We start from the raw sequence: 27,493 nt of genomic DNA, 5'->3' as shown, positions 1-27,493 counted from the left end.
CCCGTTGTGGGCCTGCCGAACCCATAGTGAACTTACTAAAAGATGCCTTCGTAGTGCCCACAGGGCGGATCCGGACGGGTCGAAAAATCCCCAGGAATTTTTCGGGCGGTGGTGCATCCGGATACGTCGGTTCCCGTCCCTCACCACCCGGCCGCCCCATTGTGGGCCTGGCCGAACCCATAATGGGCTTGCTATAAGAGGCCCTCTTAGTGCCCACAGGGCGGAAAGAGTTACAAAAAAAAAAAAAAAAAGCCCACAGGGCGGAGAGTTAAAAATATTAATAAAAGGTTTGTATATAATATAAAAAATTAATAAAATATTTTATAAAATTTACCATAAATAAATGTAATTAATATTAAAAAACAATTATATTGTTCATTCGAACAATAAAACAAAACTCTGACCCAAATAAGAGTTTCCGGAGTTGGCAACACTTAAGCGAAACATATGTACCTGGAAAACAATTGCATCCGTATTACCTTTTAGCAATAACGTTACGAGAATAATATCGAATTTGGCCATTTTCTATGCGAGACAGGAGAGAAATTGGATGGAAATTAGACATTGGAAACGATATGAAATCTAAACAAGACGGTAAAATGGTAAGTGTTTAATTTATTCACTGGTAAACAAACAGGTGGTTACGCGAGATGGCCGATTGCAACACTACAGTATACATACGCATTGTGTAAGATACACACAAGGGGAAGTATGTGTTTTCCGTCTTCGCCATTTTTTTATGATTAGTTTCGAATATTATCTTGTGTAAAAGTAAATTAAGTCCTTCAAAATTTAAACTTTACATTACAAAGAATAGATGTAAATTTATAGATACACTGGCGTGCACAACTGTAATTTTTAAGCAGACATCCATGAAATTATAGAAAAGGGCTTGTTGCCGTTGGTACGACGAATTGGCATTCGTCGTACCAACGGCAACAAGCCCTTTTCTATTTGCTAGAAAGGTGATTCATGTGCGGGAAGAAGACGTCGCAGATGACGCGAGGGCACGCAAAGTGTGTGGGGTACAAGACTACAATAACTAGAAGGCTTTGATTCTGTACTGTATGCATTCTATTAATTTTTATGCTAGTATGCTTTCTTCCACCTCTAAGTACAAAATACCATCTCCGTATTCTGAATTTCGTGTCTCTTGGTTGATTTGTTGTGGAGTTATGGCTAAAAAACAATTGTTGCTTGAGTTTTTTGCACCAGTGTATCTAAGACAACTATGAGAATCTAAAAGGTTAAGATTTCACATGTATCTGAAAATATTTAAGCTTTTGTTCCATTGCTAAGACATATTTACCTCCTTTTTTTGATGTAAATAAGAAACCAGATGAGAGACTAATGTAAAGAACATATTTCTGCTTTGTGTTCCAAATTGTAACATTTCAATAAGACAGTGATGAAATTAGAGTGTAAACCAGGGATGTCCAACCCATGGCCCACTGCACCCTAAATTTTTTAGGTACATTCTCATTTATTTTGGTAAAATATGTTGCAAAAATTATTTTCGTTTCTTTGGATACACTTTAACGTCGTAGTGATGTAATTGGTGACATAATTTGTAACTGGTCAATCAAAAAAGTTGGTGGCATAGTCTGTTAATTTCGATTGTTTCAGTTTAAAAAATATTTGTAATGAACTGATGTTAGTGATAAAGAATGGGCACCTTTCGTCAGGCAGATAAAAAAAGACACTACAAAAGACAAATAAGGCAGATAATGCAATAACATTATCTGCCTTATTTTGTCATGAAAAAGATTGCAGTGTCAAATTGTGCATTTTCAGAGTTTATTAAAAAAGAAAAGAAGAATTTCTTGTAAACTTTGAAAAAAAAAGTAAATTATGTGAAGTTTCATTAAAAGATTTAACAACCAGATTTTCTGACTTCTGAAAAATAGAAACTGAATTATAATTGTTCAATGAGCCATTTTCATTTAATTATGTGGAAGCACCAGCCAAATACCAGCTAGAACTCATTGAACTTCAAAGCAGGGAATCTTTGAACACTTATCACAGAGAACATTCCATTCTTGAATTCTATGAAGTTCGTTCTTTCAATGAATTTGATGAAATCGTCGTTTCATCTAGGAAACTGTTATGCATGTGGGGTAGTGCATACTGTTGTAAACAATTCTTTTTGTGCACAAAGAACAACGAAGCTGCCGAAAGAAATAGGTTAGGCAATTCCCATTTAACTATCATTCTTAGAATCGAGACTAGTATCATAAAATTGGATATTAGCGAGGTTGAGGCCAAAGTTTTAAATGCGAAAACGTGTACGTCGGACGTTCAGTACCACTTTCCTATAAGCCTAGAAGTTTGACAATGGCCTTTGGAAAGTCGGTGGAATCATGCTCGACATTCCAAATGCCATTGTCAAACTTCTAGGCTTACAGGAAAGCGGTGCCAAACGTCCGACTACACGTTTTCACGTTTAAAACTTCGGCCTCAACCTCACTATTGACAATATTATAAAACAAAGGAAATGTCAAAAATTGCATTGAATTTGTTTTATTTTCTCAATGTCAGATGTGGTAGCTGTATATACATAATGTGAATGTATGTCTCTTTAATTCGAATGAATCAATCCAGTAGACTTCCTCACAGCTATTAGGTTAGGTTCTTCTTTATTGGAAGAACCTAACCTAATAGCTGTGAGGAAGTCTACCGGATTGATTCATTCGGATTAAAGAGACATACATTCACATTGTTTTATTTTGTTTAAGTATAATTTTATTTACTGTCAATAATACAGTATTTTTTGTAATTACATATATATTTGGTATTAAAATTTGATATTCACATTTTGAACTTTTCAAAAGCATATATTTATATAAAGTACCTTTGTGGCCTGCTGAATATACCTAAATTTCTAATTTGACCCATTAGGAAAAAAGGTTGGACAACCCTGGTGTAAACAATGTTGTTCTTGTGTATGATTAAATTCACTAAGATAGAAAAAAGAAGCTTACCTTTTAAATCTCTTATATTTGTAATTTTTAATTTAAAAAGGACGGTGGCTGACCGTTTTATCCAAATTTTTGGTTATTCAAGGTCGTGTCGATTCATCTTACCTTGGATAATTGGGGTTTTACCTTGTAATTATATAATAAATTATCCACATATACATTCACAGAAAACAATAAATTGGAATTCTTGAAGCCTACAATTACTTTCAGTCACCTTTCTATTTAGTTATTATATTTGCCTTGGCTCTTGATATTGTTTTCAGATAAATGTGAAAATATTAAAGATGATATAATTGGTTTCTCTAGGAATTTTAACAAAACATAATATATTAAAATGTTATGTATATGAATGAGTTGGTACAATAAGGCATTAACCCTCACTTTCATCAAAATTCAGATTGTTTAATGAGCCAGTTATGTAGAATAATTGTGTGTACTACCAATTCATGGCTGTGATATGAGCTTACGTGACTCAGTATTAAATCTATATCCTTTTTCTAATCAATATTAACTGCCATTTGTTTTTTTTGAGCAATAAAGTGCTAACCTACATCAAAATGGAAGGAGAAAGCAAATAAACGAACAATAGTTTTTAAAAAATAAATTAGTTAGCTTAATCACATCCTGAAAAGTGTCATATTGTTATGTCAACTTTCATCAAACACTTTCATCTCCAAAATTAACTGTAGGGCCTGCTTTCTACAAAAGAAAACTGTGGAGTTACAACTGTGGAATACATAATTGTGTCACAGACATTGGGCAGTTGTTTTTGTGGAATGAAAGTATTGCTAAATGTAGTTCTTTTGAAATTACAAGTCACCTGCTGAATTACTTAACACAAAACAATGTGCAGTCTCGGAAACTTCATGCCATTGATGATAATTGCAAAGGGCAAAATGAAAAGTGGATTCTGATTTCCCTCTACTTTGCACTGGTGCAGTCAGGTAAATTTAAGCATATTTAACATCACTTTCCAGTTGTGGTATATACACAACTGTGTGACAGTGATTTTGGTCACGTAGAGTTGTATTCTTGGAGATACTGCTCTTCTGTGTACCAAAGACTGGTCAAATGTGATCTTAAATGCTAATACAAACAAGAAATTCAAAATTACAATGCTGTAGCGGTTCAACTTTAAAATCTTTAGTATACTGAGTAATACAATACCCAAGAAAACTGTAGCAGATTCAAAACAACCTCTCCAGTTTTTAAGTGCCTCTGTGTTTCCGATTGACTCGGCAATACCAGACATTCCACAAGTGGTTACACTTACCACCATGAGTTATCATTGTTGACACAGTGTACTCCCAAGAAATGGCTACCCTCATTCACAAATTTCAGTTTGTGATTTATAACTTATATATTCATCACAAGTTTCTATAGATAATCGAAAATTTGCAGAAGTAATGTCACTTCTAGAATGGATTCCACCAGCATATCATGAATATACAGAAATCTTATTACTCAAAGTACATGAACATCTAGCTGAAAATGAGGACAGACTTGATGATAATGATTAGTACTTGGCAAAAATTAACTGCCATACTGCCATTATATTCTGTTCTCTAATCATTCATTCTGTTAATATTGGCAAATCTAACTGTAAACACTCATAATAATGAATTCAATGTTAAATTAGAATGTGTACTTACGTAGAACAAACGTGTGCATCATTCATTCATTCATTTACCTTTCCAAACCTAATGCCCAATCACTTGGTGCAATAAGGTGCTAACCGACAAACACATTGCCGGTTATGAAAATATCTGTATATTTTGGTACTTTACATTGTAAAAGTTTTCCAGAATAACCTAAGACTTCATAATGAAAGTAGTTTCAGCATCTAATCCCAATGTATAAATTAAACATTTTTTTAAAACTTTCAAATGATCATATCTCAAAAGTAACTATGTTTGACAATACTATATTGCACTGATCCCTACTATGTGTAAAAGAGAAATATAGTAAAGTTATGTCACTTCTAGGAAATTGATATAAAAAGTCTCTAAAAACATTTTGATTGGAATGATAGAATAAGGCTATACAATAGTTGAATGATCTGCCAAGGGGATACCTTCTGGAATGACTTTCATTGGGAAACTGATCTTTATTTAGGTGTTAGATTAAGTGTAGAAACCCAGAAAACTCTACATGGCCAAATTGTTTGTCAAGCGCAAACCTGTAACCAGCTACCAGTGTTCAGTGGTGGGCACCAAAATGTTTGAGACCTAGTATATAATATCAGAATTCTAGTTTAATTGAACATGCATACTTTTTGAACCAAATATTTTACCAGCGATTTTTAGAGTGAACAGAGACAATTCTAGTAATAAAGAATATATATATATATAATGGGATATGAATCCTTAATTATTATCTTTACAAAAATGCAGAAAAATAATCATTTACTATTCTAATAATAATGTTTAATAATCATAGTTATAACTTAAATTACCTGAAAAATGTTCATTACACAAATATATTTTGTGGACAATCACTATATCATCATTAATTCCTTTCATATTAATCCATTTATTTTGCCTTTCTTCATTGCTAAGAAAGATATGAAGACTCACTTTATTTTCATTATATTATGATTTATAGTAATTTGCTGAATGATGACTTTTCAGCATATTTTTAAAAAATATGCTCACTGCTATGTATTTGTATTTACAAGACAGTTTTGGTTTCAACCATATATCTGGATACTTTAAGTCTCAACATCACCATTAAACCTATCCATAGCTCACCAATTGTTCCAATTCAGCTATGAATATTTATTAAAATCTGTCCAATTGCTACTATTGCTGTTGACATGTCAAACATGACTTGGAACAACTCCAGTTGGGTTGACCACTCGTGTGAAATCATCCTTAGACATATGCTTATTCAGATGTTACATCTTGACCTTCAGGTTTTCTATGAATTTTTTTTGAAACCTCCTGTGTAATGTTTACAAATCAACAGTTAGTACAGACATAATTTATATGTTTTGTGGGAAATTATATTAAATATTTGTAATTCTTATAAGCTTGTAAGTTTTCAAAGCTCTAAATTTAGGTACAAAGGCAAAAAAATTGTTATAATATTTAAATCTTGGTTTGAACCGTGCGTGTGAAATTTTCTTAGTTTATCATATATATAACCTTTTTGGTTTAAAGTTGTTATTCCATTCTTTCGATTTCTTCTCTTTTTATTTCAATTCCGAGACAATAGTTAAGTTCTCCTTGATCTTTCGTCTCAAATGTTGACATTAAATTCTTTAATTCTTTTAGCCAGGTTTCTAGATTAGTGAAGTTTGTGAATATTATCAGGCGATGAGGGATGGGGACATATCTAGTTGGACCACCCCCAAAAAATTCCTGAGGTTTTTCACCCATCTGTTTTTTATTCTGGATACTAAAGATCAAATCTGGATGGGTGAAAAACCTCAAGAAAATTGGTGGTAGACTTCCAATTTTTATTAATTGGCCATCTGGCCATCAGACTTGTTTATTGCATTTGAGTATTTAATGTTATTAAAATTAGCAAGTCCCAAAACTTATAAAATAGAATACACTATAAAAAGTTCACTTAAGTAATTAAATAGTTGGCATTTTTTACTTTAATAGCTAGCATATAACTGAAGCTTATAATACATTCTGTCAAATACTGGAAATTGTCCATTTTGAAAGCCTGTGTAAAAGATATTAAAACAAACTTTTTGCTGTAAGTTGGTACTAATGTACTTAATTGTCACGTGAATTTGTAACACATCTGTCAACCAGTTTATTTACAACTGTTAGTTTTGTCATCGAACATGAAGTGTGCTTTGTGATTTTCAATGTGGACGAAAATATTGAACAAAGAGTTTGTTTAAAATTTTGTGTTGTCGACGAAATTTCTTGGGCTTGTCATTGAAAATGTTGCAGAAGGCCTACAGTGAGTCAGTTATCCAAAACACGTGCATATGAGTGGTACAAACCATTTAAAGATGGCCAAGAAGCGATGGAAGACTTGCATTGTTCTGGTTGACCTTCAGCTTCTTAAACTGAAGAAAACATAAACAAAGTGAAAGAAATGGTGATGGAAAATCATCATTCAAGCTTGAGAAAGATGGCTCAGAATCTAAACATGTCTCACAAATTCATTTGCACCATTTTAGTTGATATTTTGGGCATGTTGCAACATGACTTGTTCCAAAAGAGCTGAATTTTCTTCAAAAAGAGCACCAGAAAAAGGCTGCTGAAGACATGTTTGAACAAGCCAATTTAGACCTCCACATGAAATGCATCATAAAAGGTGATGAGATGTGGGTTTATGAGTTTGACATGCAAACCAGCCAACAAGCTCCACAATGGTGCTTTGAGAATGAGCCAAAACCAAAAGAAAAAAAAAACACACACATCAAAGTCATGTTGACTGTTTTTTTTGATTGTCGTGATGTTGTCCACTTGTAATTTCTTCCAGAGGGATAAACAGTCAACAAACAATATTACCTGGGTGTTATGAGGTGTTTGAGAGAGAATATTTGTCAGAAAAGGCCAGATTTATGATAACACGCCATCTCAAACATTGATTTTTGTATGCAAATTTTTAACTAAAAACACACAACAAATTTAATCAACCAAGCATTGCATTCACCAGATATGGTTCCGTGTGACTTTTTCGTCTTCCCCAAACTCAAATTAGCATTTCATGGAAAATTCTTTGAGTCAGTTGAAGAAATAAAACAAAATTCACAGAGGGAGCTGCAGGCCATACCAGAAAGTGCTTATAAGAAGTGTTTTCATGACTGGATTATTTATTGGCAGAAGTATATTGCATCAAATGGGGCCAATTTTGAAGGCGACAAAACAAATTTGGATGATTAAATCAATATTTTATATTTTATTTAACAATTTCCAGTATTTATTTGACAGAATACAGAAAAAAAAAGCCAGATGAATTAATATTAAAAATAATAACATAATTATTATTAATAAATCTTTAAGTTATATATTTCTAATTCTAGTTTTGTTTTAACATATCCTTTTAATATTCCTAATTTGAAGCTGCGTCTGTGCGTTTCGGGCATTTGCCCCCCCCTCTGGCTTTTTCATTTTTTTTTTTCAAATGATGTAAATCCAAATTCCAGTTTGAATAATGAATTATAATTTTTATGAAATAAAGTCAAAATACAAATGGAAACTGAGTGTTATCACTGGTCACTATTTTTTTGATAATTTTTCCTCTTGTCTCAATTTTATTATTACAATGTATTTAAAAAATACTGTTTAATCTGTTTCTTTATAAATTGCAAAATATATTGCTTATTAACACTTAGGTTTTGTTAATATGTTAACGTTTAGTACAAATGAAATTATCTTATTGTTTGCAATTGCAAATATTATATCTAATTTAAAATATTACAGTTTAAATTTATTTTTATTCTAATCTGAAATTCTTATTAATTTATATTCTTTATTACATTTAGGATTGGAAACACTTACCATTGCCAAGCTATCAGGTTAAAGAAATTTTTACTTGTTATTTTAATACTATTATTTATAAATTATAACATTTTACTATGAATAATGATTATCTTTATGTATACATAAGTTTATACTTTTTTTTAAGTTCACACCAATAAACATTACACAATTACATAATTATATGCAGAATCCAACCTTAGAATTACATTATCATTTGTATTAGAGAGAATGCGACTGAAGTTCAAACTTTAAATTTGTGCGGCAAGCAGAAGTACGCGTTTGACATTTGAACTCCAAGCAAAACATGTCGCGCCACATAAGCAAAGGTAAATAAATATATTAAACTATTTTTAGAAGTTTACAAACGAATTATGTTGTTGATGGTAAAAGATACAATGAAAGAACAAACCTACTTCTGCAGTGTTATGATGAGCTATTATGAACACAAATATAAAAATTCTATAGGCACTTCACATCATTTGCAAAAAAATTCAATAATTAAATAATTTCTGGATTAAAATCATCTTTTTCTTTACAATATTATTCATATGTGCTTAAATAATCATTATTTTAATAAAATACATCATAATTTAACCCAAAATGCAGAAAAATGCAGACGTTTAAGCCGAACTTCTACTCGCTGTGTGCGACGTTCCAAATGCCATTGTCAAACTTCTAGGCTTACAAGACGGCTGTGCTAAACATTTGACCTTCACGTTTTTGATATGAAAACTTCAGCCGCAATCTCTCTATTAGCTTACAGATGATACTGAGTAGAGAGGAAGGAATCTAAGTGATTTTGATGGTGGGGACCAGCAGTCAGTGAGAAGTTACTGAAGAGTTTAAAAGGATGCATTTAAACTGTACAGTACATGATTAGTGGAAAATCTGAATGCATCCTTTTAGATTCTTTAGCAATTTCTTGCTGACTGTGGGTCCCCACAATTGAAATAACTTGAATTCCTTTTTCCTTACTCAGCATTATGTTTTACTGTAAAAGAATAAATAAAAATCAACACAACTCCTATTGTTCCAGACTTATAGCACTTCCTTTGTGTGTGTGTGTGTGTGTGTGTGTGTGTGTATATACACTTTAGGATCTAGTAACATATTTATTTTAGAAATATTTTTCAACCTTCACAGTTCATCTTAATTATTCAATAAGAAATACCGTCTTTTACGGACTATAAGACGCACTTTTTTCTTCGAAAAATTGCCTCCAAAATTCAGGTGCGTCTTATAGTCCGTAAAATACGATAATTTTTAAAGTCCTATTTAATTAGCAATACTTCATCTTTTAAACAACATTTAACAGTGCTTCTTTATTAAATATGCTGCAACTAAATCTTGTATTAAAATAATAATAATACAGCAGAAAAGGACACACTGTACAGTACATACAGTTAATTATGTAGTAATATATGAAATCTAAAAAGGTTCATAAAATACACAAAATTTTTTAAAAATATAACATAACATAAGCATATTATACTAATCAAGATGTAAATACACATTTATTTTGATAATTTTTGCCAGAAATTTATATTGTATATTTTTACAACTTACCTTTATAATTAAAATAAAGAACCAAAAAATCAAGAATTGAAATCATAACAACCAAATAATGCATAAAAGATCACAAATTTAGAATATGGAAAAAATTAAAACCTTGTAAATTAACACCAACATTTGATATGTCTCCTGTATTATTATTCAGTATGTCACTAAAACACTGGCCCACCAGTGGCCAAGCGATTCCGATTCCCGAACACTGGAAGTTCGGTTGTGGGTTTGCGCCTGGCCAGAACAGGCCGACCACATAGTTTTCTGGGTTTTCTCTATGTCTATAAGGCCTAAATAGGGACCAGTTAACTTTAAAAGACCTCTCGGAAGGCATCCCCCTAGGCAGATCGCTCAAGTGTTACGTTGCATTAACTTAATAAAACAAACAAACACTAAAACACTATAAATATAACTCATACTAATCATTAATTTCATTAATCGTTTCTGAAGGAAGATGCAAATCTAGAAGTACTTGAACTTGTTTTTTTGATATTTTTTTAAGCTTTAGTCTTTTTTAAAGCAAATGATGCTTTTTGTATTTCAGATTAACGATTAGTATGAGTTATATTTATAGTGTTATAGTGACGTACTGAATAATAATGCAGGAGACATATCAAATGTTGGTGTTGATTTTTTGACCATATTGAGCATTTAATTTCTTAAAAGAAATTAGGGAGATTGGTTTAGAAAAATTCTTAATGGGTGTATGAATAAAGAAATATATTTTTAATAGTATTTTTAAAAAAATTTAATTTGAAGATTTAATATCAAGGTTGAGGCCGAAGTTTTAAACGTGAAAACGTGTACGTCGGACGTTTAGCCTGTAAGCCTAAAAGTTTGACAATGGTGATTGGAATGTCGAGCACGATTTCACTGACTTTCCAAACACCATTGTCAAACTTCTAGGCTTACAGGAAAGCTGCGCCGAACGTCCGACGTGCACGTTTTCGCACTTAAAACTTCGGCCTCAACCTCGCTAATATTTAAACTTTTCACAAATTTTTCCATAAAAGCACTTAAAAGCAATGAAATTACAAAATAAATATAATGATGTTGAACTATATGTTTTAAGATATAATTTAAGATTTAACATGTTAATTTATTGCTTCATGTAATAATATGAAAGTATAAGAGCTGCATGTAAGATGAAATGTGTAAATTGTACATATCCAATGATGCAGGATCAACCTTCAATGATGCTTCCAAAGAAAGCTTGAAATGATTGAAGCTTTGTATGAATGGTCGGTACAATGTGACTGGTTGTTTAGGTATTTAATGTGTTAATATGTTTTACTTTTTAATGATATTTAATATAAAACTGGCATTTTACAATTTTTATTGTTATGCAAGTGTTGTAATTATATGAAGATAAAATTGAGGATGGCAAAAAAAAAGTGTGTTTATCTGATTAAAAATACTAAGAATATTTATGATTTTCATTATCTTGGATCCAATTACAGAATGACAGTAAAGGGTACAAGGCATTCTTTGTATGCTTTTGGGATTCTTTTGTATCTTTTTATCTTAGTGGGCATTGAATGTAAAAACTATACTTCTGTGGAATAATCTTGTTTTTATTAGAGTTACAAAATCATTTTGTCATATTTTAGGAACAGTTGTATATTCTACATTAAACAGCTGTGTTAATATTATAAACTAGGATGGTCCAACTTTTTTGTGATGCAGCTCGGTCAAAATGGCCCTCGTGCCAAAATAATCCAATCTAACCAACATTCTCATTTTGGGGACCAAATTGTATTTTTGAGCTTAAGTCATGGACCATAAAAATAACATTTACACAATAATTTTGTTCACACTATAATTATATCTTAGCCATAATATATCTATCCCTATACGTCACTCACAATTCTTTCTGCAGAACAAAATATTACTGAACACAATATAAAAACCAGTTTAAAGCATTTTGATAGAATGAAATTTTGGAACATTTGTTTAAAACACTAAAAGGCATTGAAATTAGGAACATATTCATTTTATATTGCTACTGTTGAATGCACAAAAATGGATTACAACAAATCCATGTGTGAGAAGAGGATGTTAACGAAAATACTGCACTTATCAAATAGCAAGAATAATATAAGAGAATAATACCACTGTCAGGAAAAATGACTCCAAGCTTCCTAACTGCTTGGCCTATGTTTAGACACAACTGTTATAAATATTCAAGATGCCTGCGATGTCAACAACTAGGCATAGATTCAGGGGCACTAGACACGTGCTCTCCTGTCAATATTCAGAAAATATACAGTGTACCAATCATTTAATATACTCAAAAACACTTAGAAAAATGTATATAGTTAGATTTTAAGTTTTTAAAATTGATAATCGATCCAAACAGAGATATAAACCTCTTTAGAGAAATGTATAGTAGTAATATAATTATTTATTATGCAATTCCTCTGGATCTGGCAATGTCAGCAACACTGGGGATTTTTTTTCTTTGCTCTTTCTGTCCTATGGGCACTAAAAGATCCTTTTTTCGTACTTATCGTGGATTCAACCAGATCTGCCTTCAATGGGATAGCCAGATGGTGAGAGATGAGGTTGATGTATCTAGGATAAAAACCACCTGTGAAAAATTCTTGGGTTGTTTGCTCATCTGGATTCGATCCCAGGTCTCAAGGAATGGCAGGTTAATACCTTAATTGCCTTAAATGTTATGGATAAGTCTATACTCATACACTTCAGGGAAAATGTAAAGCTATTTCGTGCAACGTAGACAATTTTCGATTCGTGATTTAATGGAACGTTTCATATTTATGAAGTTGTTTTCTTTCAGCAGGAGAAAGACGACAGCTCTTTGGATGGTTTCACACTGGACGAAAGCAGAAGAATAACAGACGAGCAATTGACAACACTTTCCGTAAGAGATCTGAATAAACTTCTGAAAAGTGGCGGTTATAATAGGGATGTGATCACAAAAATGAAACAGCGTCGTCGAACTCTTAAAAATCGCGGTTACGCAGCCAGTTGCCGAAACAAGAGAATGGAACAAAAAGACGGATTGGAAATGAGTAAAGGGAAGATTCTGGATGACATTCGAAGACTTCAGGAAGAAAACAGTAGAATTAAAAGAGAAATCGACGAGGTGCAACAAAATTTCCGAAAGCTGAAGGCTCACGCCGACATGAATAACATTAAAATACCATTAGATTTAGAAGAAACGATGAAAAGTATTTTTGCATAACGTAATCCCTTGTTACTATTATTGCACTGTTATATTATTACAATCGATTTTTCGAACAAATGTACAGTATGCAGAATTTATCTATGTAAAAAGGACTATATTTTAATTAATAAAAGTTGTTTATAAGGTTGATTTAATAATAATAATAACCGTATTATAATAGTGTTGTTTGAAATTCATTTTGCCGATAGTCGCGTAGTAATAAATCTTGCTGCTTTGAGGGATCCTAATTCGAATCTTGACTCTCTGGTCAGTAAAATGTTAACGCGATTGTACATTATCCTGTAATCGTAGATAATCGAATTAGATTCTGGCCTGGATACTGTGAGTAATAAGAGTTGTGACGACGTTCTTTGCCTCATTCTCTGGGTTAGACCCAAACTACCAAAGAAATGTGCGGTCTGATCCAGTGGCGTTGTGTTTCTGTAAGAAGCCGACTTCCAGGGGCAATCAGTTAATTGCGCGTCAGTAATGGTCTAGGGTCCATTCGATCATGGGTGGTGGCTGTAGAGACAAAGACAAGTATCTGACAAAACCCGTTTATTTTAACATAAAATAAACATATACTATGTACAAAATAGTTTGCTTTAGGACAATCGGCGGTTCGGACGTCCCGAGCGTCGATGTGGTTCTTCGATGGTCGATCGAAGATGACCCCGGGACAGTGGCGTTGACGAGTCTGTAAGGCACGGGGAGACGGTCTAAGTCCGAAGTGGCACGGGTTACAGGTTGGCACAATAGACGAGAAATTTTTCTTTTTTTTTTTGCGCGTTGACACACTGCGTTCTGGTTATTCGGAACGTTAACCGAGTGCCAGGTGTCTTCGATTGTCGGGGATTATATCGATCTCCGTTCTTTCTTTCGTCCATTTTGATCGGTCGTTCTTCCTCAATCACGCTTCCCGAGTGGTTGGTCCCTCGTTACTAAACGTAACGAGACTCTTACCTGGAGAGTGAGAAAAGTCAAAATCGAAGACGAATTCGATCTTCCACCGATCATAGGACGACTTCATTCCGCGATCTGTGGTTTCTGCCTGGCAGTTTGATATAAACAATGGGTGTCCGACTACAAGCGACTTTTACCTATGTTTTTTCAAACTAATAAATTTTTCTCTAAATTAACAGTTTTTTTTCGCGTCTTTCGTGACGGGTCAGACCTGTCCGGAACCTCACATTTCCATAAAAGTTTTAAACAAAAACTGGAAATGACAAAAATAAACAATTTATGTATTTTAGTTCTAAAATACGAATAATACACACACAATACAAATTGATACGATACAAACAATGATAGAAAAACTTTTTTAAAGTTTTTATAAACCAACTATTCGGCGATTTTTTTCCGCAAAGTCGTTAATTACTTTATCATAAAAGTCGCTGGTCGTGGACTCCATCGACGTATTTAAAAGCACTTTTTCTATCGAAAGCGACGCCAGCGACCACAATTTTTCCTCCGACCGAGTGTTCCTGGCCAATATATGAATTCGCTCGGTGGTAGAAAAACTGAGCTCAGCAGAGTCACCGGTAGATGGTACCGTAAAAATTAATGATATTAAATCATATAATTCTTTTAGTAAGTCTTTGTTCGGATCGACGTTAATTATAATATGTTTTATGTCTAAGAGTTACTCGTCAATATAGTCCGAACACGAATATAAATATTGCGATTCTCTACGTAATTTAGATAAATCAAAGAATTTCCCATAAAATTTACTTAATTTAAAGAATTAAAACACGCTCGGAAAAATTGTTAATAATTTTAATATTATGAAAAACATCTAAAAGTGATAAAAATTCTAAAGATTTTGTCTGAAAATCTGTCAATATAATTATAATTTTCTTTTAGTTATACTGTAATTAAATATAACTTTGCAATAAAACGTACATAAAAATAACAGTGAATACCACCAGCTAAACCGGCTGAGGTTAGTGGTCTGTAAAGCGCATGCGCCAATGCCCTCTGGCTGCTTTACACCATTCAGTTATTCTCGCCGTGGAAGCTGTCTCGTAAGCGCTTCCATTCCGCCACTGACATTCGAATATATAATAACAATCTTATCGTTTATTTCACATGTAGTATACAAATTTGTAATAAGATACATAATGCGGTTATAATAAAATATTAATTTTAATTAATTCAAAGTACGTTAAAATATGAAAATTCATATTTTAGAAAATACGAGGGAAGGTCATTGGAAGGTGGATGCGGCGCTTCCACCGCTTCCAATGACAGCTCGCCACTGCAAACGACGGGTGCAATCTTGCATCATCAAAGACACTTCTTTTCCCATCGTCAGTAATCATCAGAAACAAACGAATCCTTTTCCCCGTAAACTAAACTGACCATATTTTGGTACAATCAAAATGCGGGAGTCAGTCCCCACTTCCTTTTCCTATTCTAAACAAAACCGAATTAGTGGGAGAGTTTAGAACGACGTAATGTACGCGAATTGCCGAGTGGAGTCAGGAAAAAACTGCCAATTAGGCAGCATTTAAATCGACTTTGTGCTCGCTTATAACGGCACCTTAAATTTAAAAAAATTCCAAAAAAAAAATGCGCATTAGAATTGAGAAAATAAATACTAACACGTATTTTATTAGAAATTATTTTTTCTTGTGTGCCATCTACGTGATTTTATTACGTATATCTGAATAAATTTTCTTTTTAACGGAGTTTTACATTTAAAACATATTTTGCCAAATTCGAGATAAAAAAATTTGTTGAAAAGAAACTTTCGTTTAAAAAATGCAATTAAAATTCTCGAAATATCATACCTATGACGTAGAATGCGTGACGTAACGCGTGACGCATTGCAACGTTCGACGGATTCGAATTCGTTCCATTTCGTATTCTTCGGCGCCATCTTGAAATAGAAAGTTTCCTGGAAATTGCGAGTTATTTTTCCGGTTTTAGATTTATATTTTCATAAATAATATTTAACGTTGTTTCCATTTAGCATCGAATTAAATTAATTTATCAGATTTAAATAATATTCGTTTGAATATTGTATTATATTCTTTACAATGAGACAGTAAATGCGCTGTATTAGAAAATTATTTTTTTATTTAATTAATTAATCAATCATCTGGATCTTTTCTATTCTTAATAATTAAATTCTTAAATTATTCTAGGAAAAAGTATATTCTGAAATGTTATAATCGATTTTCCAAACAGACGTAGAAACATTTTGAAAACTTCTTGTCCTCAAACAATTAACAAGCAGCAAAACAACAGACATGTAAGGTGTTTTAATTTTCATTCTACTATGTTTTGATACATTCATGCAGTAAAAAATAGTATATAAAAGTTAGAATCTCTATTGCCCAGATATGAGTTTATTATTGTAGTATGATGCTAGAAAAGTAATGTTAATAAGAGCATTTCTCTCTTCGCTCCTTCCACTCATAGTTTCCTTGTTTACAAATAAATTACAAAAAATAAATTTAATGTCTAGGAAATTTCTTTCTGTGTTTGTCTCCTCAACTTAAACAAATTACAAGAAAAAATTAAATGTGATATCATTTATTTCTTCCAGTTTTATTATTTCTTGGTCACAAATTAAAAAGTGTGTGTAACTATAATATATCATTTCGGATTACATTTTAGAAAGTAATCCAGTTAACTCATGTAAGCTATTACTTTTTGTCTTAGAGATTTTAATTTTATTTTTACATTTAATTGTATTATTTGTTCATTAATTTATAAACTGATTGATCTATTAAGTTCCCATCAGCACAATTTAATGCCTAAGTGGATCTCCATTAAAATAAATAATTATATAAAATAGAAATGACTATCGCTATTTATAATGTACTGCCATCTAAATAATGTGAATCTAATCTTTCGCTTAATTTATCTCTAAATTTGATTCTGTTATAGATATTTAATTAATTAAAATACAGTCAAACCTGTTTTTATGCGGGGGATAGGGACCGCATTAAAAAAAACGCACAAAAAAAAATCTCACGAAACTTCACGAATGGCTGTAAATAATAGTTTTCGCAACACAATTAAAAAATATTTTTTTTATGCGGTCAACAGGGACCGCATAAAAAAGTCTCACATAGAAAATAACTCAAAACCGTACGAAATAGAATTTATTGACAACAGATGTCAGCACTTGACTGCATCGTCTGGTCTATCGTCTGTTTTACATATTTTTGTCCAGGTGGTGTTTTGTTGACTTAAAAAGTAAATTATTTCATTTTTCGCATATTCATGCAATAATATTACTATAATAAGTGCATTTATGCTATAATAAGTTCATTTAGCTATAATAAGTCAACGTAAGACATGACGAATCGCACGAGACTAGTCGCCAACTATACCGCACAAATTAAAAATTCGCATTAAAAAAATCGCACAAATAAAAATCGCACATAAAAAGAGCGCATAAAAACAGGTTTGACTGTACTTTTTATGTTCCACGAAAATAATTTATATTACATAGATGCAAGTTTGAATTTTCTACAGCGCCATCTTTCGTTTAAAATAGTCATTTATATTTTATAATGTCCTGCCATCTATAGCAAATATTTTGAAAGGGGGCACGCTTTTTTTAAACACTGAGAGGTGGAAAAAGCGAAAAAAAATATTGGGTCACGTGACCCGGTTTTTTTGCCCGCGAACCCGCATGACGTAGGCGCATCTTTCGACGGCTATATCTCGCGAAGGGTCACATATAGAGGTTTGGTTCTTTTGACTTTTTTGCTCGCATAGAGGGGTCGACAATTTGGGAAGCCCCGCCCCCCTCACACACATCTAGCATCTTGCCCTATGTAATAACCTACGTAAAATGGTAGCACTGTGAATTCCAAAGTTGGATAACAAAGAACTTTTGTAAAAATTTACTAAAATTAAAATTAACATAATTTACATTAAATGTAATAAACTAATACTTTTATGTAACACATACTTTTAATAGTATACTATCAAATAGTACATTAATTAGACTTAAAATTTAATTACATTAGATAAAATTTCAATTACTGTACAAATCATTAACGTAAACAAAACATACGAATTTATTTTAGAAATAATACAAAATATGAGCAAGTAAATAATATACTAAATAAATGTACACATTCTTCCATATTAAAATGCTTTGTTTTTATATTTTTATTACAAACATTTGAATTTATAAGAATTTTTTACATAATGTAACTACATTTAGTCCAACGACCTTGAGATTTCCCTGAGTACGGCTACATAGCTAGTGCGAAAAGCAATGTATTTATAAGGAAACGTGAGCCATAGCGAGTTAAGATTAGATAAAAAAAAACATAAATATTTACCTTTGGTATTGTCTTTTCGGGATCTCTTCCTATATGGTTGGTTCTTCATTTCTTGTGAGACATCGCGTTAATCGTTTTTGAGGTACAGACTTACTAATGTACAAGTTATCAATGTATCACTCTGGAGGAGCCGAGACCGAATCCTGGCGAGCAACCCAAAGAATTTTTCAGGAGCGGTCGTCTTGGATACGTCGGACACCGTCTTTTACCGTCCGGTAACCCTTTTATAAGGTCTGGACGAAAACCAAGATCGGTCTTTTTCTTTCTACCCTGTGGGCACTAAAGATCCATTTTAGCAAGAGGGCATTACGTATTCTGCCAGGCCCAAAGTGGAGCGGTCAGATAGTGAAGGTCGGAGCCCGACATATCCGGAACGGTTTACCCTCGAGTTTCCTGAGAAAATTCCTGGTGTTTTTCGACCCGTTGGATTCGATTCCGGTCCATCCGAGCGGTAAGCTGTCACCTTAACCGATCGACCACCCGGCCCTCAACCCACGATGGATGTGGAAAAAAGTCCCTCTTAATGACCCAGGGCTGAAAGAATCAAAAACGAAAAAATGTATTCCAAGAATTGCTGATTTTAGTGCAGAATGTAATAAAATTAATAATAATGCTGTTTTTAGAATATATTTTAGCAATATTTCAGTTCTAATAAATCTGGAAAGATTTCACCTCACAGACAGGTAATAGATGAATGGATGAACTGAATGGAATAAAAGCAAAAAAGAATAAACGATTTCTCAAAAGTGCGCGAAAAGAAATTGAAGAAATCAATTGAAATTTTTGTCCAGACGAAAAGAAAGAAATATTTATATTTTATGGAGATGAATGGTATCCGTGAAGTATGACGAATGGATTCAGTATATATGAGCTCAAGTATTTATACAAAGGAAATTTCTTTTACACTGTATGTGTGCAATAAATATATCTTTGACACTCTTAAGTGATAGGCCTTCGAGTTATATCAAAATAGGAAAAAAAACAGCACAGTTATGTGTGTACAATATTTTTACACAAAGCTTAATAATATAAATGAATAAATTAAGTGTTTATTAATAATAATACATACACTTTACTGTACATGCTGTTTTCTTCTTAGGTATAGGCTGTCTATGGAAAGAATCGACTTGAGGTCAACGTCACGCGTGATGTCACATCAGTTAGACCAATCAGTAACGACGTCGGCACTTTTCGCTTATTAAACCAATCAGTAACGATGTCAGTATCTAGTGAGAGAAAATAATAAAATTCACACAGTGAATTTTATTATTTTCTCTCACTAGATGGCAGAACAACTTTTTCATCAATTCTGTTAATTTTTTTATAGCGCGTAAAATCATGCATTTGACAACTGCTATAACAAACTTCCTCGTATTCCAATACCGAAACGTGTAGCTTTCGTAGCACATGTTTATAATGACAGTGACGTGTTTAACAAATGAGGAAAAATCCGGAAGTAACATGCCACAATTAAGCCATCAATGGTTGATGCTTCTTGGTTAATATCCAAGTGATTATTTCCATGGACAGACTATAGTCATGTAGTGTTCTGTTAATACAGCTAGTAGTGTTAGCCAGTGACATAACCAATTATAAATCGGTTTGTTTATTCACCTGTAGTAATTGAAATCCATTTACTACATAATGACGCCTACATGCCTATGTATGCGCAACGCGTGTATTATGTGTATATCATTTCCGGGGAGATATTTTTCAGCTAATTATTTTCCTCTTCTACTTGATATTTTCTTTTATCAGGAACATAAGCCATACAAGATTACTCGAATATATTCAATAAGAAAAATTCAACCAAAAGTTAGTGCATATTTTATAATTATTATTGCTTTTATAACTTCATATTTTTATACAAATAATGCTATTTGCTGCATATATTGTCTTTTAGTACAAACATATTGTAACAGTTTTAGTGAAATTGAAAAATAACAAGTATCTTCAATAAGTTCTCTTATTTTGCATTTCAAAACTAAATAAATTTATCCTCGTACTGTATCATATCTTTTTATTTTGAATCCTCTTTAGTTAAGGCCTTCAATTATATGCCGGAGTAACCTCTAAACGAAAAGATACTCTATTTGAAATTATAGAAGGAACTCCATGGAACGTACACTTTACTTCAAATAGATAGCATGAAATCTATAGACCTTGAAACTAAGGACCCAATATGGTGGCTTCATAGGGAACATTGGTGTCTCGACCTTGTGTTTATAGACGTTGATTGTACTGTACATAACCACTATAACGAGTAACCACTATTACCTGACTAAGCTGTTTTAATACAGCAGAATAAGCGAGCCAGTGGCATCGTTTTAAATGAAAGTAACCTTTTTAGGGAGGTCAGTTAAACCTCTTGGCACGGGCCTTAAAAATATGTCTTACAAATTACTCATTACATTGCATTTTTAGGCTTATTTTTGGTAAAGTTACATTATTTTAAAATATAATATAATTTTTAACGTTGTTTCGTTGTTTAAAATTCTGAGGCCTAAACGAAGTAAATGGCCCAGACCCGCACGAGAAGTCCGAGTAGTAATTTGATCTTCCATTCGATCGCAAATATTCTAAGAAACACCCAAAATAGTTTAGAATTTTAGGAGAAATTAATTCATACTGGATTAATTATAATTGAAGTAATGAAGATGGTGAGGGTTAGACATGAATGAAGGATTATGACGAGGAATTAAGGTTAAAGGTGAAGGACGAAGTGTGCTTCAAATTGATTGCTATTAAATACAGGTTGTCAATAGCAATGACTTTAGTTAAAGTTATTAAATTGTTTTTCTTATCCAGTAACTCAACCAGAAATTCGAAACTGTAATAGAAAAATAAGGTGAATTATAGTGTTGACTTCAGGCATTTTTTTCTAGAAATGTTTTCTTATAAATGATTGGTTTTGGGCCCCTGCTGATGAGGATTCGGGCAAATGCCTTTATTGCTCGTAATGCGCCACTGAACACGGGCGAATGTTCCGAATGTGTAGGGCCCGTTTCTTCCATTGTGGGGGTGGTCAAACCGACAATGGGTATGAAAAAAGACCCGTTAGTGACCACAAGGAGGGAAAAATGATATAAATCTCGGTTTAAATCGAAATGTGGATTAATGAATAAATGATTAAATAAGAAATCGAATATAAAAGTAAATTTAATTCTCTGGAAAATCTTAAGAATTTCTCATGATAAAATTTGAAATGTTGAAGACAGATTAACAGAAAGATTTGCCAGAAAGAAATTTTTTTATAATCTTTTTTCAATTTGCTTAACAGATTTTCTTAAATGAAATTATAATATCTAAAGATTACAGTATTTATTTTTATTTCTTTCTCCAAGAACTTTGTTAAATATTAATTAAAATTGAAGGGAATCAATAGTTTCGTATTCTTACGTAACAGACAAAAGTTTCTTTTGTTAGATGACGATTTACAATGCCTTACTTCTGGGTAATTCATTGTAGAAAATTATGGATGTGTGATTATATTAAGATAATGAAAAGTTTTATTTTATTAATTACCCTTTAGTCTAATCCACAGATGTGTTATTTCTTGTAATGGAATACTTACATTCCGTACTGTATAACACATAGCCTTAAGAGATAAGGCTGCATATTATACAGTACAATCGTAAGTACTTACATTCAGCATACATATATAAAAAAACTGGCAACATTGTCGCTGGACCTTCCCAGCATTCTTTATTTATTTTCATCAACATTATCTTTATAAGTCTTCCTATTGGTTCGAGAGATATTAAAGGGGGTTTATACGCACGAAAATACGTGTTAAATTATTCCTTATCATTGCAAAATGGCTAATTTCTACGGTGCTAAATTATAATTTACTCTAGCAGCGATCGATTCTTTTGCCGTAGAGTAAAACTTTTAGTCTGAAAGATGCAGTTACTATGGTAACCAGACCGGAAATTGTTTTCTATATCCCATTGCCGAAACAACTAAGCTATCTTCTATCAAAGTATTTATTTTCCATGTAACGAGTATTGGCCTCGAGGTAAGTGGACTAAAAATGGCGAAGCCATTGTACTCTTACACAAGAAACGATAATGTTTCATAGGGGGAATTCTTCAGGAGTTTCGGACGTAATCCAATTCTTAAAGATTAATGAGTATTTTTAATCTGCGCCCTGTCAAAATTTAATTACGTCACTACTTTTGAAATCTTGAAGAAAAGAAAATATTATTTGAAATCGAGATGACTTTCCTGAATTAAGACAAATTTTCAATTAATGATTAAAAAGTTTTATTCGAAAGCTGCCACCCCTTCTCGTGGGGCCTAGTGGGCGTAACATATCCGAATAAACTGCATGGAAATTTCCGGTAAACTCGAATGAAAACCTCAAAATGTGATGGGAATATTCGGGCATCTCCCATTGTGAACTCACAGTGGACACATAAAAAGGTTCTCTTAGCATCCTTTAGTTAAAAAAAAACCCCAAAAGTAACGTTATAGAATTCGTTTAAAAATTCGCAGGAAAATTTCTACTAAATTTTTGAGGCTCTAATCATTGATCTTAAGAGAAAAACTGTACGAAACTTATTCAAAAATTCAACTTTAATAATAATTAAAATAAGTCAAATGTACAAGTTTTCTGAGAAATTAATAGCGTACAAAACACAATTTTGTGTATTAGTAAATATAATTTTTATGGGGGAAAAAGAAGAGGAGGAGGAAGGAAAAAAATAATCAGAGACGTACTTTAGTAAGAAAATATATTCATCACCTGCAATCAGAACAAAAAAACCTTTGTTTCAAATGATAAAGTTCATCTTCTTTCGTTACGTTGACACGATTGCTTCGGTTTACCTCCGAAATCTCCCCCAAATCTATATCTATACGTAGATATAGGTCTATGTTTGTGTATGTACTGTATACTGTGTTAATATTCGTGGATCCGACTTTACCACAGGAAGATTGAGTCGATAAAAACGCGAAGAACTTTCATGGAATGTTTAAAACACGAGATAAACGAGACATTACGAGTCTAATTTAGTGGGATCTAACACCATGGGGGTGGGGGGTTGAACCACTACCGAAACTGGAGGATTTCCAACGCTCTGTACGGGTGGCATGGACTTATCCATGTTGCAATTGCTCCAACCTCCGTCTTTCGGGCCCTCCTCGTCCACGTCGGAGCTCGAGATTTTACGAAGCTTGATGATTATTTCTACAGATAATAACAGTACCAATATACCCAGTACGATGCAAGTGGGTCCTGTGACCAACCAGGGCATGGGGTTATCCTTGAATTTAGGTTCTAGAAGGCCGGTGCACAGTAGAGCCACGCCTAAAGCCAATAGAAGAGATCCACACATAACGATGCACACTAAGGTACCTCTCGTTGCCGATCTTCTTCTCTTGTCTGTTAGATCTCTTTGGGCTACTTTCCTTCCCATTTCCGGTTCTGGCCTCTCGTCGCTCTTGTTCTTCTCATTCAGTTCTCTCTGCTTTTGCATTATCATCCACATCTTGACCTCTGAAAATACATTTGCTAATTAAATATATATATAAAGGAATAAGAAGAAAATTCAGAAATTAATACAGTCGAACCCTCAATAACGGCCACCTCTAAACGGCGGCCACTTTTTTATATTCTCGTCAGAGGCCGTTGTTCAGAGGTTCGACTGTGTTATGTACTTGGCTAGAGAGGTTCTTAATTTCGTTAAGTCTTAATTAATTTAAGTTAAGCATATTTATCATCATGGAAGAATGAAGGAGAATTGTCCAGAGAAGGGATAAAAGAGGAAGTGGAAAGACACGAAGGAGGCTTAGGAGCAATTCAGATTGGAAGACAAACCTGTAAGACAGAGTTGTAATGGATTGGATTTATAAAATAAAGCAAGCGATCTGCCAAGGGGGTGCCTCCCGGAAGTAGCCTACTTTTAATGGGAAACTAGTCTCATTTAGGCGTTATACGCGTGAAAAAACCCGGAAAACTTCACGCGATTGGGCGCGAAACCGCGACCAAATCTTCAGTAATGGCGGATTTGACGATCCGTGGTGCCACACGATGATGATGATTTTAAATAAATATAATCTACCGAGCAAGATGAGTTATTTCAAAATATATTAATTCTAAGATAAGTTTTTCGCTTGTTTAGTAATTTAAAGAATAAGTTTTATTTTTTCGCAGTTTTAATTATTATTTTACTTCCAAAAATGATGTTTTATCATTGAATCTTTTTTTTAAAAAAAAAGAAGATAAATGAAAAGAAAGTATAATTTAGAATAAGAGAAAACCCAAGAGAGAAATAAAGAAAAATATTAATTTTTAAATAAGATAAATTTAGAATTTAATACTTAAGAAAATTTACTTAAATTTTGCATACGTTTCTGTAGATTCTCGGCTTATTAATTAAGTAAAATTATTTTATATTTAATGATTTTACTAAATCCTGACGTGTCCTAGTAATAAATAAGAATTTTATATTAATAATTTGATTTATTTTAAACTAATTTAAACATTTTCAAAGATCTAAACAAGCTAAGCTTGCACGAATTTATCTTTTAAATTTTTAATATCGGCAATTAAATATTTATAAGCCAACTAAATTCGTCGAGGAATCGATTTAAAAAAAGATAATTTAAATTAAATTATTTTATTATTATTATTTTTTTAAATTTTAAGCCATTAAAAAGTAATTTTTGGAAAGAATTTAATATCGTATAGACTTACCTTAGTTTACTTATCGAACAGTTGATTTAAAAGTTAGAGTTGGAGCGGAAAGAAGAGGAAGAAAAGTGGAAAGAAGAGCAATAATATTTTTTTATGTCCCAGTTAGAGGGACGTAAAAAGTATTAAAGAACACGATTTGATTAAATTAACTTGCAAAAGAGATCGTCGCTTCTATACTCTAATACATCTGAAGAAGAATCTGATCAATCTCCCAGAAGCAACATCCGTAACGCATGCGCTCAAACTCCTCTATTTAATTAAGTGCATATGGTCTGGAAGAGAGACCAGAGAAAGGAGGAGCGAGAAGAGCGTGTCATCCCTTCAAATTTAAGCAATCAGGCTAATGAGATGCAAGCGTGACATGCTACCGAAGGAAAAGGGGGAAAAAAGAAAATTGTATTTTTCTTTTTCCTCTTAGAAAATACTCTTAATTTTCTCGACAAAACTAATTTGTATCTCGTACAGAATGATGGATAATTGACGTTTATTATCTAGTTTATCTTCTGTTTAAATTAAAGAACTCTTTAGAAAAGTGAGAAAGAGAAAATTTCAAAAGTTTCTTTCGATTATTATTCACTTTTCCAAGCAGTCGAATAGATAAAAATCGATTTTATTTGGAGACATTTCCAGCTGTTTTCTAGTCAGATAACATTGTTATTAAATAGAATTTCTCTCCATAAATTAAAAAAAATAATAATAATAAAAATCGTATGGTTATTGCTTATTACACACGCGAGAATTCTTCTCACTTTCCTCCATTACTAACTGAAAATATAGCTCAAAAACTTGTAAACTTTTGTAATAATTTAATATAAATTGCAATTTAAGCTTTACTATTACAAAATTAAGAATAAATTTCATTCTTGGAAGTGAAATCTTCTTCTGATAATAGAAAAAAAGTGAGCAAATATATACATAATTAACTCCTAGTGCACACGAAAGTTCGTTTCTACGCGTTAAAAACGCTTCAAATATTTATGCTAATAACTTAATTATAAAGCTAATTAATTATGGCGAACAATTCTTCCCTTCTGAATACCTTAAATAATAAAAATATCGGTTTTTAATATAGAAAAATATATTTAAAGTTGATACACGAAATTCTGATTTTCGGGTCGTTAACCCGTTTCATCAAACGCGTGGGAGGATGCTGGAGCATTCTCTTTTTCCTCTTCCTCTCCATCAAAGGAATTAAACTGTTATTACGGTTCCAGTATTGCAATTTTTAAACTGACAAATGAAATCCCGAGATTAAAAACTCTCCTAAATTTAATTTTAATACCCTTTTGTTTATCCTAATATATTTTTTTTAAAATTATTATTATGTTATCACGTCTTTCTCCTGACTTAAAAGTTAAACTTTAATATAGAATTAGAGCAAAATTTCTATAGAAAATCGCTGTTGTTTTATATATATATATATATAAAGAGTAAATTTAAATATATTTGCTTTATAAAATGTAGAGAAATGAAATTCGAAGATGTTGCATTATTTTCTAATTTATAAACATTAAAATAGCATTTTTTTAAATATTATTTTACGTGAATATTTTTATGCTGTTTAAGGGAAATTGCGTGTTAAATTACGCTTCTACAATAGAAATAATAAATAAATAAAGTTAAGAGCATTTGCATAAATATTTAAAATATAAATTACGCCGGTTAATTTATTCGCTAGAAAATTTTCTAATCGATTTTAGACATAATTTATTAAAAGTTATTTAATTTCTCTTTATTCTTAAATAAGAAAAATATATAATAAATGAAGAAATAGGAAACTTGTACTGTACATAGAAACCCAATTTACATTATTCGATTGACATTTATTTAATAAGGTTTATCCGATTACGGATGTTTTCTTAGAGAAACGGAAAAGAAAATGTATATATAGGCCTATATATATATAAGAAAATCTCGAGTCATCTCCTAATTCCAGATCAATTTATCATTCCTCGTCGGTTCTTTTAAGCTAGAATTAATTAAAAATTTAATTTATAACAATAATCCGAATGAAATTAATTAAAATAATCGTTTAAAATCGAAAGAAATCGACTGGGAGTAGGAGAAACGGATAGCCCCTGTAAAAGTATCTTACCTGCGCGACAAGTCCATGTCTGAAATGCTCCTGGAACGAAATTGCACTCGATATTGTCGGAGATATTGTTACATCTGACAGGTGAACGCACCACCTTATTCGGTTGCTAGGTGATGAGGTGGTCACGTGATCGACTGGACCGGTTACATTCTTTTACTGAATCAACTGTTGGCCTAGTCGTCATGCAGTTTCTGTAGAAACT

At 32.4% G+C, this 27,493-nt stretch overlaps 3 protein-coding genes across 4 annotated transcripts in view; 1 reads left to right on the top strand and 2 right to left on the bottom strand.

The window, feature by feature from the left end:
* Positions 1-27,493, bottom strand: part of LOC136986768 (uncharacterized) — a 90,621-nt gene that overhangs the window by 38,342 nt on the left and 24,786 nt on the right. The window lies entirely within an intron of this gene.
* Positions 430-13,334, top strand: LOC136986787 (transcription factor MafG-like). Of its 2 annotated transcripts, none has more exons than XM_067284402.1 (3): positions 430-602; positions 8,434-8,466; positions 12,798-13,334. In XM_067284402.1, exons 1-3 carry the CDS (start codon positions 528-530, stop codon positions 13,200-13,202), a joined length of 513 nt encoding a protein of 170 aa, XP_067140503.1. In that variant the 5' UTR covers positions 430-527; the 3' UTR covers positions 13,203-13,334. The 2 variants fall into 2 exon arrangements, with proteins under 2 accessions (XP_067140503.1, XP_067140502.1); XM_067284401.1 differs by having other exon boundaries at positions 12,795-13,334.
* On the bottom strand, positions 23,065-27,389 carry LOC136986788 (uncharacterized). Its single transcript, XM_067284403.1, has 2 exons — positions 27,292-27,389; positions 23,065-23,996 (listed from the first exon to the last, which is right to left on the bottom strand). The coding sequence occupies exon 2, from the start codon at positions 23,986-23,988 to the stop codon at positions 23,497-23,499; it is 492 nt and encodes a 163-aa protein (XP_067140504.1). The 5' UTR covers positions 23,989-23,996; positions 27,292-27,389; the 3' UTR covers positions 23,065-23,496.

The sequence above is a fragment of the Centruroides vittatus genome, unplaced genomic scaffold, assembly GCF_030686945.1.
Source record: "Centruroides vittatus isolate TY-2023 unplaced genomic scaffold, ASM3068694v2 scaffold_1172, whole genome shotgun sequence".
NCBI classification, from domain to species: domain Eukaryota; kingdom Metazoa; phylum Arthropoda; class Arachnida; order Scorpiones; family Buthidae; genus Centruroides; species Centruroides vittatus.
Note: the sequence above shows the minus strand (reverse complement) of the source record. Positions and strands in the feature narration are given on the sequence as shown.